General features: G+C 52.4%; 1 protein-coding gene across 1 annotated transcript in view; it reads left to right on the forward strand.

Annotated features, from left to right (window-relative positions):
• si:ch211-200p22.4 (phosphatidylinositol-binding clathrin assembly protein) overlaps positions 1 to 10,548 on the forward strand; it is a 29,698-nt gene extending 19,150 nt beyond the window's left edge. Inside the window, exons 9-18 of the mRNA XM_062449936.1 lie at positions 1,678 to 1,841; positions 2,174 to 2,274; positions 3,114 to 3,212; positions 6,439 to 6,564; positions 6,702 to 6,732; positions 7,508 to 7,646; positions 8,216 to 8,239; positions 8,464 to 8,520; positions 8,708 to 8,824; positions 10,051 to 10,548. Of these exons, the coding sequence (XP_062305920.1) occupies positions 1,678 to 1,841; positions 2,174 to 2,274; positions 3,114 to 3,212; positions 6,439 to 6,564; positions 6,702 to 6,732; positions 7,508 to 7,646; positions 8,216 to 8,239; positions 8,464 to 8,520; positions 8,708 to 8,824; positions 10,051 to 10,065 (873 nt within the window). The 3' untranslated portion in view covers positions 10,066 to 10,548. The remainder of the gene's footprint in view (positions 1 to 1,677; positions 1,842 to 2,173; positions 2,275 to 3,113; positions 3,213 to 6,438; positions 6,565 to 6,701; positions 6,733 to 7,507; positions 7,647 to 8,215; positions 8,240 to 8,463; positions 8,521 to 8,707; positions 8,825 to 10,050) is intronic.
• Positions 10,549 to 13,566: the final 3,018 nt, after the last annotated feature.

Genomic DNA, 13,566 nt, shown 5'->3' on the forward strand with positions numbered 1-13,566 from the left:
AAAGGGGAATTTGATGCAACCCCACACACCAAGACAGCGACAGCCCCCCTCATTTGGAACATGAAATCTGTTCCAGGGGAAGAGAACTCTAAAATAAGTTATACTTAAAGAATAAGGATGGAACAACCCGTCCCCCCGTTGCCTCCAACTAGTAACATACTTACCTTTAACAGTCGTAGAATTGACTAAACAATAACGTTTTTAACCTAATTTTAAATGTCGAAACAGTATCAGACTCCTTAATTGAGACGGGTAATTTGTTACAGAGACTACCACTATACTAGTACTAATATACTACCACTATACTGCTATTATACTACCACTATACTAGTGCTATTATACTACCACTATACTAGTACTAATATACTACCACTATACTAGTACTAATATACTACCACCACTGCAACTACTAATACTACACTACCAGCCTCAGAATGAGGAGTCCTCCTGCTAACACGCTACGACAGTAGTAAAGCACTGCTCCACCCTAACCCTCTCACTGCTCCACCCTAACCCTCTCACTGCTCCACCCTAACCCTCTCACTGCTCCACCCTAACCCTCTCACTGCTCCACCCTAACCCTCTCACTGCTCCACCCTAACCCTCTCACTGCTCCACCCTAACCCTCTCACTGCTCACCCTAACCCTCTCACTGCTCCACCCTAACCCTCTCACTGCTCCACCCTAACCCTCTCACTGCTCCACCCTAACCCTCTCACTGCTCCACCCTAACCCTCTCACTGCTCCACCCTAACCCCCTCACTGCTCCACCCTAACCCTCTCACTGCTCCACCCTAACCCTCCCACCACACCCCTTGACAAGCAGCTCCTGTGACTGCTGTGTGTTTGTGCTGACTAATGCTGAGTGGAGCTGCTGGGCAGGAGGGGGTCACAGGTCACCCCAGGGTTCTGTCCAGGCAGCACAAATGGGAGCACAGGAAACAGGAAGTGTTGGCACTTCTGCCCTGGTCTTGTCAGCTCACCTCTCAACTCAGAGCTGGAGACCTGGGGCGTGTGTGTGTGTGTGTGTGTGTGTGTGTGTGTGTGTGTGTGTGTGTGTGTGTGTGTGTGTGTGTGTGTGTGTGTGTGTGTGCGCGCCCAGGAACTCATGACTACTTGCATGTGTGTGTGTTATGGCGGTGAGAGTGGGGGAGATAGGTTTAAAAACCATTTAAGAACTTGTTTACGAGTACTCCCTGAAGACAGGCCCCAGGCTTGCTGAAGAGTCTGGGTGGGGTGGAGGGGGATTGAGACAAAAACAAAATGGAGGACAGAAGTGTGGTGTCATCCTGTTCTGCACGCTGAGATTGTCTCTCTGTCTGCCAAGACTTCCTCAACGCCTGTCTGTCACGATACTGTTAGAGGGAGCTCTCTCTCTGGGCGTGTCTCTGTTTAACTTGTGTGTGTGTGTGCACGGGTGTGTGTGTGCACGTGTGTGTGTGTGTGCACGGGTGTGTGTGTGCACGGGTGTGTCTGTCTATTACCTCTGTGTGTGTGTGTTTCAGACTTGCCTGTGTTTGCGAGCAGTGTGTGTGTTTGCGAGCAGTGTGTGTGTTTGCGAGCAGTGTGTGTGTTTGAGAGCAGTGTGTGTGTTTGAGAGCAGTGTGTGTGTCCATGTCCTCGTGTGTGTTAGACCTGTGTGTGGTGTGATAACCTTGTGTTGGTCCCTCCCTGCAGGACCAGCGTCTGAAGGAGATTGGTCAGCACACTCCCTCGGCCTCGCCCAGCAGCCAATCAGTGAGCAGCGGAACAAATAATAACCACCACCCCAGCAGCAACAACAACAGCAGTCAGACCCTGGAGCTGTTCTCCACCCCTGCCCCCACCCCCGCCACCAACAGGTACACACACCTCAACTGCCAACGCTACACCTGCCACCAACTGGGGTTTGTTTTTGATACAGATTTAATGTTTCCCTTATCTCTCTCCTCTCTGTTCTCTCTATTCTCTCTCTCTCTCTCTCCTCTCTCTCTCTCTCTCTCTCTCTCTCTCTCTCTCTCTCTCTCTCTCTCTCTCTCTCTCTCTCTCCTCTCTCTCTCTCTCTCTTCTCTCTCTCTCTCTCTCTCTCTCTCTCCTCTCTCCTCTCTCTCCTCCCCCCTCTCTCTCTCTCTCTCTCTCTCTCTCTCCCTCCCCCCTCTCTCTCTCTCTCTCTCTCTCCTCTCCCCCTCTCCAGCATGCCCAACCTGAACAGTGACCTGTTTGACCTCCAGCCTGCTTTCATCCCAGCGGTCCAAAGCAATCCCTCCATCACCTCTGCCAACAGTGCCTGGGGAGGTAAGACACATACACACACACACATAGACACACAGACACGCAGGCACACACACACACAGACAGCTGGTACACACACAGCTGGTGCACAACACAGCAGACGCATACAAACACACACTCTCTCACACACACATTTGCACGCATAAATACACATCTACGAAAAACACATGTTTTGCGTGTTGAAATCATTTATCTAGATCTCATCAGTTTAGTCTACTGTGGACTCGCTGTGTTTTATCTCTGACACACACACACAGTAGAGGTATTTAATCTCTCTTATTCTCAGTGTGTTGTTCTCAAGAACATCAGGGGGAATTCAGGGATATAGCACCCCTGGTGAACCTCATGTTACTGGAAGGTTCTCACATCCAGCTGTTTGTCATGGATTTCTGTTACTGTTCACCTCCTTCTTGTCTCTGAAAAGCCTTCCTCACACACTCCCCTTCCTCACACACTCCCCTTCCACCCATCCATCCAACCATCCATCCATCCATCCATCCATCTTTTTACCAACGAAGAGGAGAAGATTATACCATTCATTGATACAGAAGGATTTAGAATGACAATATTATGACCGTGTTCTATATATATTTTGACCGTGTTCTATATATATTATGACAGTGTTCTATAGATATTATGACCGTGTTCTATAGATATTATGACCGTGTTCTATAGATATTATGACCGTGTTCTATTGATATTATGACCGTGTTCTATAGATATTATGACAGTGTACTCTTGATATTATGACCGTGTTTTATAGTGTTGTGTAATCATTGTAACGTAGTGACAGGCAGAGGAGAGGTAGAGTCTGGTGTGATGAGCTGCTGTTCCCTCCGCAGGTCTGGACAGCCAGCCAGTGTCCTCCATGAGTGTAGATTTTGACGCTGTGTTCGGGGCTAAAGCTGCCAGCCGTGACGTCAAGCCTGCGGGCGCAGCCGGTAACCATATCAAACACACCCCGACCTGACTTAAAACCCCTGTCTGGCTTAGCGCTCTCTTCTAGCGGAGCACTTGTTTGGGGACCTAAAGAGCAGTGCTTGTCAACCAGGGTCCTCATTGCTTACTTTTCTGTATGTTCTAGATGTTTCCCTGCTCCAACACACCTGATTTTAAAGAATGGGTCATTTATAGGATTTTGCTGAGCTTTCAGACCCATTCATTTGAACCAGGTGTGTTGGAGCAGGGAAACATCTAGAACATGCTTGGACAGTGAGCCTTGAAGACCAGGGGTGAGCAACACTGACCTAAGTTGTACCCCCGAAACTGTGGAGGTTCCACCTTGGTCTCCTTTAGAACCCTCCAGAGATGCTCCACCCAGGGGTGGGGTGTGTTGGAGTGGCTAAACAAATGCACCTGTTGTGCAGCAGGTGTTCTGGGCTAATGGGCTAATGGGTCGCTGTGCTCTGCTAACTAACCAGCATTACAACAGACCTGGTGTTCCTAATGACATCACTTCCCACTGTCAAAACACCAACACCATGCCACCTTCATCTCTGTCGCATTGCAGTGTGTGTGTGGTGTGTGTGTGTGTGTGTGTGTATGTGGTCTGTCATCTCTCCTCCAACCCATCTGCCAGATTCACTCATCCGTCCGTTTGTTTTGTTGTCGTTCGCGCCATCCCTCATCCCTCCCCTCTCTCCTCTTCTCCTGGTGCTCTTTTCATCGTTCCCTCATCCCTCCATCCTTCTCTCCATCACACATCAAACGCTCAGGCGACACCCCTCCATCTGTCTTCATCTCCCTCCCTCCTCTCCATCCACCTGCTCTTTGCTCTCAGTTGTTTATTTTCTGTCTCTTTTTTGTGTCCCCATGTCTCTCTCTTTCTCTCCCTCTCTGTCTCTCTCTTTCTCTCCCTCTCTGTCTCTCTCTTTCTCTCCCTCTCTGTCTCTCTCTGTCTCTCTCTCACTGTCTCTCTCTTTCTCTCCCTCTCTTTCTCTCCCTCTCTGTCTCTCTCTGTCTCTCTCTCACTGTCTCTCTCTTTCTCTCCCTCTCTCCCTCTCTCTGTCTCTCTCTCACTGTCTCTCTCTTTCTCTCCCTCTCTGTCTCTCTCTTTCTCTCCCTCTCTGTCTCTCTCTGTCTCTCTCTCACTGTCTCTCTCTTTCTCTCCCTCTCTGTCTCTCTCTGTCTCTCTCTCACTGTCTCTCTCTTTCTCTCCCTCTCTGTCTCTCTCTGTCTCTCTCTCACTGTCTCTTTCTCTCTCTCACTGTCTCTCTCTGTCTCTCTCTCACTGTCTCTCTCTGTCTCTCTCTCACTGTCTCTCTCTGTCTCTCTCTCACTGTCTCTCTCTGTCTCTCTCTCACTGTCTCCCTCTCTATCCTCTGTCTCCCTCTCTCTCTCTCCAGTCTCTAACATGTACTCCTCTTTCTAACAAGGTGTTCTCTCTCTCTCTCCTGTCCCTCGCTTCTACCCTGTGCCCTGTTCTGGTGAGTGAGCTTCTGCCCAGCCTGTCTCTCTACCAGTCAGTCAGCCAGCCAGCCTGTCTTTCTACCAGCCAGTCTGTTTCTCTACCAGCCAGCCAGCCTGTCTCTCTACCAGCCAGCCAGCCTGTTTCTCTACCAGCCAGCCAGCCTGTCTCTCTACCAGCCAGCCAGCCTGTCTCTCTACCAGCCAGCCAGCCAGCCTGTCTCTCTACTAACCAGCCAGTCTGTTTCTCTACCAGCCAGCCTGTCTCTCTACTAACCAGCCAGCCAGCCAGTCTGTTTCTCTACCAGCCAGCCAGCCAGCCAGTCTGTTTCTCTACCAGCCAGCCAGCCAGCCTGTCTCTCTACCAGCCAGCCAGCCAGCCTGTCTCTCTACCAGCCAGCCAGTCTGTTTCTCTACCAGCCAGCCAGGCTGTCTCTCTACTAACCAGCCAGCCTGTCTTTCTACCAGCCAGCCAGCCTGTCTCTTTACCAGTCAGTCAGTCAGTCAGCTAGCCAGTCTCTCTACCAGCCAGCCAGCCAGTCTCTCTACCAGCCAGCCAGCCAGCCAGCCAGTATCTCTACCAGCCAGCCAGTCAGTCAGTCAGCCAGTCTCTCTACCAGCCAGCCAGCCAGCCAGTATCTCTACCAGCCAGCCAGTATCTCCACCAGCCAGCCAGTCAGTCAGCCTGTCTCTCTACCAGTCAGTCCGTTCTCCAGTCCTCCAGCCAGCCAGTCAGTTAGCTAGCCAGTCTCTCTACCAGTCAGCCAGCCTGTCTCTTTACCAGCCAGTCTCTCTACCAGCCAGCCAGCCAGCCAGTATCTCTACCAGCCAGCCAGTCAGTCAGCCAGCCTGTCTCTTTACCAGTCAGTCAGTCAGTCAGCCTGTCTCTCTACCAGTCAGTCCGTTCTCCAGTCCTCCAGCCAGTCAGGAAGCAGCTGTGTGTGAATGTGTCTCGTCAGCACCAGTCAGCACGCTGGCCTGCAGACACATTCTCTCTGTCTGCTCCCTACATAAATATTAGTCCTCTTCTTCCTCCCCGTTTCCTTTCCCTCTGTCTTAGTTTGGACCCAGCTGTCTGTCTCTCCTCTCTCTCTCCCCCTCCCTCCTCTCTCTCCCCCTCCCCCCCCTCTCTCTCCCCCTCCCCCCTCTCTCTCTCCTCCCCCCTCCTAGTTGTCTCCCAGTAGAGTCATATCTCCCCATTAGCTGAATGACTGCTGACATGGGGACAGTTAACATGGAGAATTACTTTGTACGCTTACACACACACACACACGCACACACACACACATACACACACACACACACACGCACGCACAGTCTCTCTCTGGTTCTCTCTAACCCTCTTGCATGCATACACACACACACACACACACACTCTCACCTGCGCACACACTCTCACACACACCAGATGTACCATTTTTAGTCGCTCTAGATAAGAGCGTCTGCTAAATGACTAAATGAAAATGAAAATGACCATTTTCTTACAGTAGCTGGAGAGAGAGGGGGGGGGCAGACAAATTAGACCCCACCTTCTTTCTGCCTGCATGCATTCTTCTCAACACCCACTAAAACCCTGTGTGTGTGTGTGTGTGTGTGTGTGTGTGTGTGGCCTTAATAAGGGTGTGTCTGTACAGTGTTCTCGGTTTTGTGAGGCTCGACTGGGGAAAAAACGATGTTCTAGGTGTTTGTGTGTGTGTGTGTGTATTCCGTGTGTCTGTGTTTTAACTGTGTGTGTGTGTGTGTGTGTGTGTGTGTGAGCAGGATTCGATGTCCTAGGGGACCTCCTCAAGCCCACGCTGCCAAGCCACGCCCACCTTCCTATGATGCTGTCCGGGGGCAAGCTGCTGGCCAACGACCTGGACTCCTCCCTCGCCAACCTCGTCGGCAGTGAGTACACACACACACACCTCCTTCTCTCCGTCACCAACCTAGCTTGCAGTGGCCTCACCTGTCTCTCACCCCCCCCCCCCCTCTCTCTCGCTCTCTCTTTCTGTGTCTGTCTCTCTCTCTCTTTTTCTCCTCAGACCTGCAGTTTGGAGGAACCCCAGCCAAGAAGTAAGGGTCTCATACGTGATGCTCACACACACTCACACGCACACACTCAGTAACACCACACACACACACTCAGTAACGCCACACACACACACACACACTCAGTAACACCACACACACACACACACACACACACACTCAGTAACGCCACACACACACACACTCAGTAACACCACACACACACACACACTCAGTAACACCACACACACACACTCACTCAGTAACACCACACACACACACTCACTCAGTAACGCCCCAGACACACACTCTCAGTAACGCCCCACACACACACACTCAGTAACGCCACACACACACACTCAGTAACGCCACACACACACACACTCAGTAACGCCACACACACTCAGTAACGCCACACACACACACACTCAGTAACGCCACACACACACACACTCAGTAACGCCACACACACACACACTCAGTAACGCCACACACACACACACACTCAGTAACGCCACACACACACACACACACTCAGTAACGCCACACACACACACACACACTCAGTAACGCCACACACACACACACTCAGTAACGCCACACACACACACACTCAGTAACGCCACACACACACACACACTCAGTAACGCCACACACACACACACTCAGTAACACCACACACACTCAGTAACACCACACACACACACACACACTCGAGTCACGCCGTACGCCCCCCCTGCATCCCTAGCCGCCGTGCAGCCGATTAACGTGTGTGGTGTGTTGCGTGGTGCATTTTGTCCGTGTGTGCGTCCGTGTACAGGCCAGACATGCAGTGGAGCCAGCCAGGAGACAAGAAGCTGACGGGAGGCTTATCCTGGCAGAACAAGACCATGAACACCCCTCCCCCTGCCTGGAACCCCCAGCCCATGCCCCCCCAGCACATCCCTGTCCAGCACATGGTGGGTACACACGCACGCACACACACACACACACCCTGGAACCTCCGGGCCCCAAGCACATCTCCATCACACACACACACACACAAATAGTGTGAGAGTTACTTTGTAAATAAAAACTTCTGATGGCAACGATACAGACATATTATATCAGTGTGCAAAAGAGTTTGTGAGAGAGAATATATGTATGAGAGTGTCTGTGTGTGTGTGTGCGCGCGCGTGCGTGTGTGTGCGTGCAGCTGTAGCAGTAGGCCTGGCTTGTAAATGCTGAGCTTGCCAAGACATGATTGGCCTCCTGATCTCTCTCTCAATACTGGCTGACTGGGGTGTTCTGTCTCTTGCCCTCCCTCCCTTCTCCTCCTCCTCTCGGTCTCTCGCTTCTTTTTTCTCTCCTTTCCCCTCTCTCGTTATATCTAAATATATATCATTCTTTTTGCGTCGTCATCAACTCAACCTGGGTCTTCTCTCTCTTCATCCTCCTCTCTTCATCCTTCTCTCTCCATCCTTCTCTCTCTCCATCCTTCCTCTCTTTCCTTCCTCTCTCTCTCTCTCTCTGCTTCCCTGGCTGACAGAATGGGATGTTCTATACTAGTTACGTGAGTACCTGATGCTCCACCTGTATGATAACCTCACACACACACACACTCTCACGATCAATAGCTATGATCAGCTTTCACTGTGAGATCTCTGATTGCAGCTCACATTGATCGATTAGCAGTGATCTGTTGATGGTTGATTGATATTAGTTCTCCCTCCCCCCCCCCCTCCCCCCCCCCTCCCCCCCCCCCCCCCCCCTCCCCCTCCCCCCCCTCCCCCCCAGGCTCCAGCCACCATGGCTTTCCCCATGACGACACCGCAAGTGCCTATGTATGGAATGGTGAGCACACACACGGCTACACACACACTCTTTCTCTCCACTTTTGCCATTGTACTCAGTTATGAGCTTCCCCTCTCCTCCCTCCCTCCCCTCCCCTCCTCTCCTCTCTCCTCCCTCCCTCCCCTCCTCTCCTCCCTCCCTCCCTCCTCTCCTCTCTCCTCCCTCCCTCCCCTCCTCCCCTCTCCAGGTGCCCCCCCAGATGGCTCCTATGGGAGGTGTTCCCATGATGGCAGCCCAGCCCATGATGTACAACCAGCCTGTCCTCAGACCAACCAACCCCTTCGCCCCCATGCCCGGGGCCCAGGTAACTAACACACACACACACACCCCACCACACCACACACCCCACCACACCACACCACACACCACACCACACACCACACCCCACACACCACACCACACCCCACCACACACCACACACCACACCCCACCACACCACACCACACACCACACCACACCCCACCACACACCACACACCACACCACACCCCACCACACACCACACACCACACCCCACCACACCACACCCCACCACACCACACCCCACCACACCACACCACACACCACACCACACCACACCACACACCACACCCCACCACACCACACACCACACCACACCCCACACCACACACCACACCACACACCACACCACACACCACACACCACACCACACCCCACCACACCACACCACACACCACACCACACACCACACACCACACCCCACCACACCACACACCACACCCCACCACACACCACACCACACCCCACCACACCACACACCACACCCCACCACACCACACCACACCACACACCACACCACACACCACACCCCACCACACCACACACCACACCACACCACACACCACACCCCACCACACCACACCACACCACACCACACACCACACCCCACCACACCACACCACACCACACCACACACCACACCCCACCACACCCCACCACACCCCACCACACCACACCACACACCACACCACACACCACACCACACCACACCACACACCACACCCCACCACACCACACACCCCACCACACCCCACCACACCCCACCACACCCCACCACACCACACCACACCACACACCACACCACACCACACCACACACCACACACCACACCACACCACACCACACACCACACACCACACCACACACCACACCACACACCACACCACACACACCACACACCACACCACACCACACCACACCACACCACACCACACCACACCACACCACACCACACCACACCACACCACACACCACCACACACCACACCACACACCACACCACACACCACACACCACACCACACACCACACCACACACCACACCACACCACACACCACACCACACCACACCACACACCACACCCCACCCCACCACACCACACACCACACACCACACACCACACCACACACCACACCACACCACACCACACCACACACCACACCACACCACACACCTTGGAACGTCATTAACTCTTTTCCTCTCCCCCCCCCCTCTCTCTCTCTCTCCTCCAGATGCAGTTCATGTAGATCATAGGAGCAGCGTGCCAAAAGAGAGACGACACACAGAAATCAACCAACCTTCATAGACACACACACTCACACACTCGAAACCAACCAACCTGTCTCTCTCTCACACACACACACAACCAAGCCACCGCCAGAGAGTGAAGGACTACACAACAAAGACAGCAGGTGGAAGCAACCAAAACGCCTTCAGCGCCAGGAGAGGGGAGCAGAGCAGAGGAGAGGGGGATGAATGTTGGGGGACGGAGGGATGGAGAGGGAGGAAATGGAGAATAGGGTTGTTATGATGTCATCAGGGCTTGTCTCTTGTGTCTGAAACGACCCCATCACACACACACACCCTTCCCTCTGTGTTTAGCTGTTAGCGTATTTAGGAAGTGGATCAGAAGACACTGTTTCTACTTCCTGAACTAACTGTTACTGATGCCCCACTCCATCCTCCCATCCCAACATCCCTATATATATGTGTGTGTGTGTGTGTGTGGGAGATATGTTTCCAGACACAGTCAGGCTTTTTAGCTAGGTGCTACGATGCAACAGAACCTCCAAAACGACCTTCCCCCTCCACATCACCCCACCAGCTGTCATTCGCTGTTCACACCTGTCCATCAAGAATCCGGCTCCTCTGATAGGCCATCCTCACCTGTCTGTGTCCAATGAGAGAGCTATAGACAGTTGTTGCCCCTCCTTCCTTCTCTGATGTATAAACCTCTTGTATGTCGATAAACTCTTCAAACGTCTCCTGAACGTTGATGGGACAACGTTACTATAACCACTTTACAACCTTGTTATAACCATGCTATCCATCCAGTCCTAAGCAGATAACCTGATGTTCATTATCCTGAAGGTTGCCATTAGGATTTTGTCCTTTTATAATATATGTTATTATGCTTTTTGTTTCATTTTTTTTATTATTTCCTAAACAGTGTTGGTTTTCAGCCAAATCTCCACCCCGGGTCTTTGTTGTGTTCTGGGGTGACGATGCGCTCAACCTCCAGAACGATTGCTACCTTGGATACGCGTCTCTGCGTTGTCATGGTTACTACAGGCAACTCGTAGGATTAGTTGGGTCTGATTGGTTGAGCTGACTACAAACACCCCGACTTCTGTCCGACGCGAGTCTGTGATTGGTTGACGTCACTCTGGGGTCGTGGCAAGCCTTCTCTATGCCCTCATCTTTGGGGTGAAAGGTCAAACAAGATGTAGGGGTCAAATCTCCGGCCAAAGTCTCGTGACAGCTTGTGTAACTACCCCCCGCCCCACGTTGAGGCGAACACAGTCACCACAGAGAGACCATCGCTCCCTTCATCCATCTCTCCTCCATCCCCCCCCTCCCTAACCCCACCCCCCCTTCCCTAACCCCACCCCCTTTCTAACTCCATCCCCCATCTAACAATCGCTTCTAGGCTTTGTCTTCACTCTCTAAGAGATCTAGCTCTATAACGTACTATACCGCTACCGTCACTGTCTAGTATATGTATATCTGGAGATCCTCTCCCCCAATCTGTGTTGGTTGTCCCGTCTTTTTCACGAGGTGCCGTAGTGGGACGGCAATGGAACCTAGAACTGTCGGAACCGGAACTGTCAGATCCAGGGTTCTTCCTCCTTCCATGGTCCTTTATGACGTCACGTGACACTGTCTAGTAGATCTAGCTCTATGGCTGTTTTCTGTGTGTCTGCTGTTCAGTATCGACACACTAGCTTCTAGCTTGCCATCCCCTGGCCTCTCTGTCACTGTCTAGTTGACGTAGCTCTAGACTTTTGTCCTCTCTACACTTCTAGCTGTAGGGTAACTTCTAGTATCTCTAGCTCTGTGTCCTTCCCTTTTCTCCTGCTTGTCCTGTAGCACCTAGCTCTGTAGAAACTATTCAGCGTGTCCTATCTGGTAGATCTAGCTCCCCTCTCCGTCGACCTTCTTTTTCTTCACCCGAGTCACGCGAGAGGCTCCAGCTCGTCTCTGATTGGACAGTTCACCCAGACAGCGAATCAGGCGCCTCCACGTCCCTTCTGGAGAGAATCTTCTCCAGTCACGTCCCTGGGGGGTTCCTAAAGGTCAAAGGTCGCCGGTTCCTCTTGTCTCTCAGAGGTGAGGCTCCCCTTTGGTCACACCTGTCCTTAAAGGAACAAGGACACATTAGGACCCCCTCTCACGTGACATCCCCATCCCGAAACAGATGTCCTCTCCGGGGGGTCCTGGAACAGATTCCCCCTTAGATCTGGAGAGGACGGGGGGCGTCTCTGAGTACAGGGCAGCATTGTTGGGACCGTTCTGTTGGTGTTGTGCCGTCTGGTGGACCGAATCAAGTGCGTCCCGACCCGGACGAGGCCCTGTGTGACGTTCATCTGGATGGGAGGAGGTTTAAATCGGATGCCAGGTCACACCTGCTGGGGAGTCTGAGACCGGCACTGACGTCGGTGTTTCCTGACGAGCACAGCTTTTCTCACCCCAGTTCTAGTGTTTTTTTTCTTTTGTTCCCCCCCCCCCCCCCCCAGTCTTTTTCTGCATGTCAGTGAGAGTGTTGTGTCTTTGGTTTCAAACGAAAGGAGGAGCCGAAGGAGATGGGAGAGAAGAGAGAGAGAGAGAAGAAGCATGAATCCAGCTTGTTGGAATGCACGGTCGTTGTTGTTTGTGTAGATGATGATGTCGATGTCGTTTTCCTCTGCTGCCCCATTCCCAAAAGCATGATGATGATCTTTCTCTCTGTCGTCCAATCGAAACTCGTATAAATGTCCCAGAGAGGTTGCGATTGGTTAATTGGGTCACGCGTCACAGCCAATGGCATGGCCTCGTCGCTGATGGCAGGTCCAACGCGCCTCACTCTCCCAAAGATGTCACCGAGTTGTTACTCGTTTCCTTCGCGTACTGACGGGGTCTTTTTTATGCTGTTGCAGCGCCCTCTTCAGGAGAGTTCAGGCAGTGCCTCAGTAAAAGGGGCTGGATTTAGTCCCGCTGTTAAGCACCGCAAGGCTACTCGAAATACTTAACAGGCCGTGTCCACCTGAAACGTCATCGGGATAAAAGCCTCTCTCAGTTACTAGGCAACAAGAGTCCAGGACCTTGTTGTGATTTTGATTGGCAGGTGCTTGTCCCGCCCATAACCGCAGCCGCAGATGGACCCAAGGTCAACAACCGTGATGTCATGGGGAAGGTGGCGAGCTATCCGGGAGGCACCAGCGGAGAGGCGACGGAACCCCGGAACGTTTAGAACCAGAATGCTCTCCGGCCTCTCGGTTCCCTCCTTCCTCCAGGGGTTCTGTGTGACGTACGGTTCTACCGACACGAACGCTTGTCTGCTGCTGGCCCTCCCCAGGCACGGAGAGGAACAGGGAGAGAGAAGTGGATAGCGGATCCCCCCCACTGCCCCCCCTTTGGTGTTTGATTTGATCTTGTGCACGCTCTTTTTCTACATGTTTTTTGGAAATTCCCCTTAGACTGCTGCCTCTCTGTTACTTTGTATATATATAAACACACGCACACACACACACACACACACACACACACAC

The sequence above is a fragment of the Osmerus eperlanus genome, chromosome 23, assembly GCF_963692335.1.
Source record: "Osmerus eperlanus chromosome 23, fOsmEpe2.1, whole genome shotgun sequence".
Taxonomy (NCBI): Eukaryota; Metazoa; Chordata; class Actinopteri; order Osmeriformes; family Osmeridae; genus Osmerus; species Osmerus eperlanus.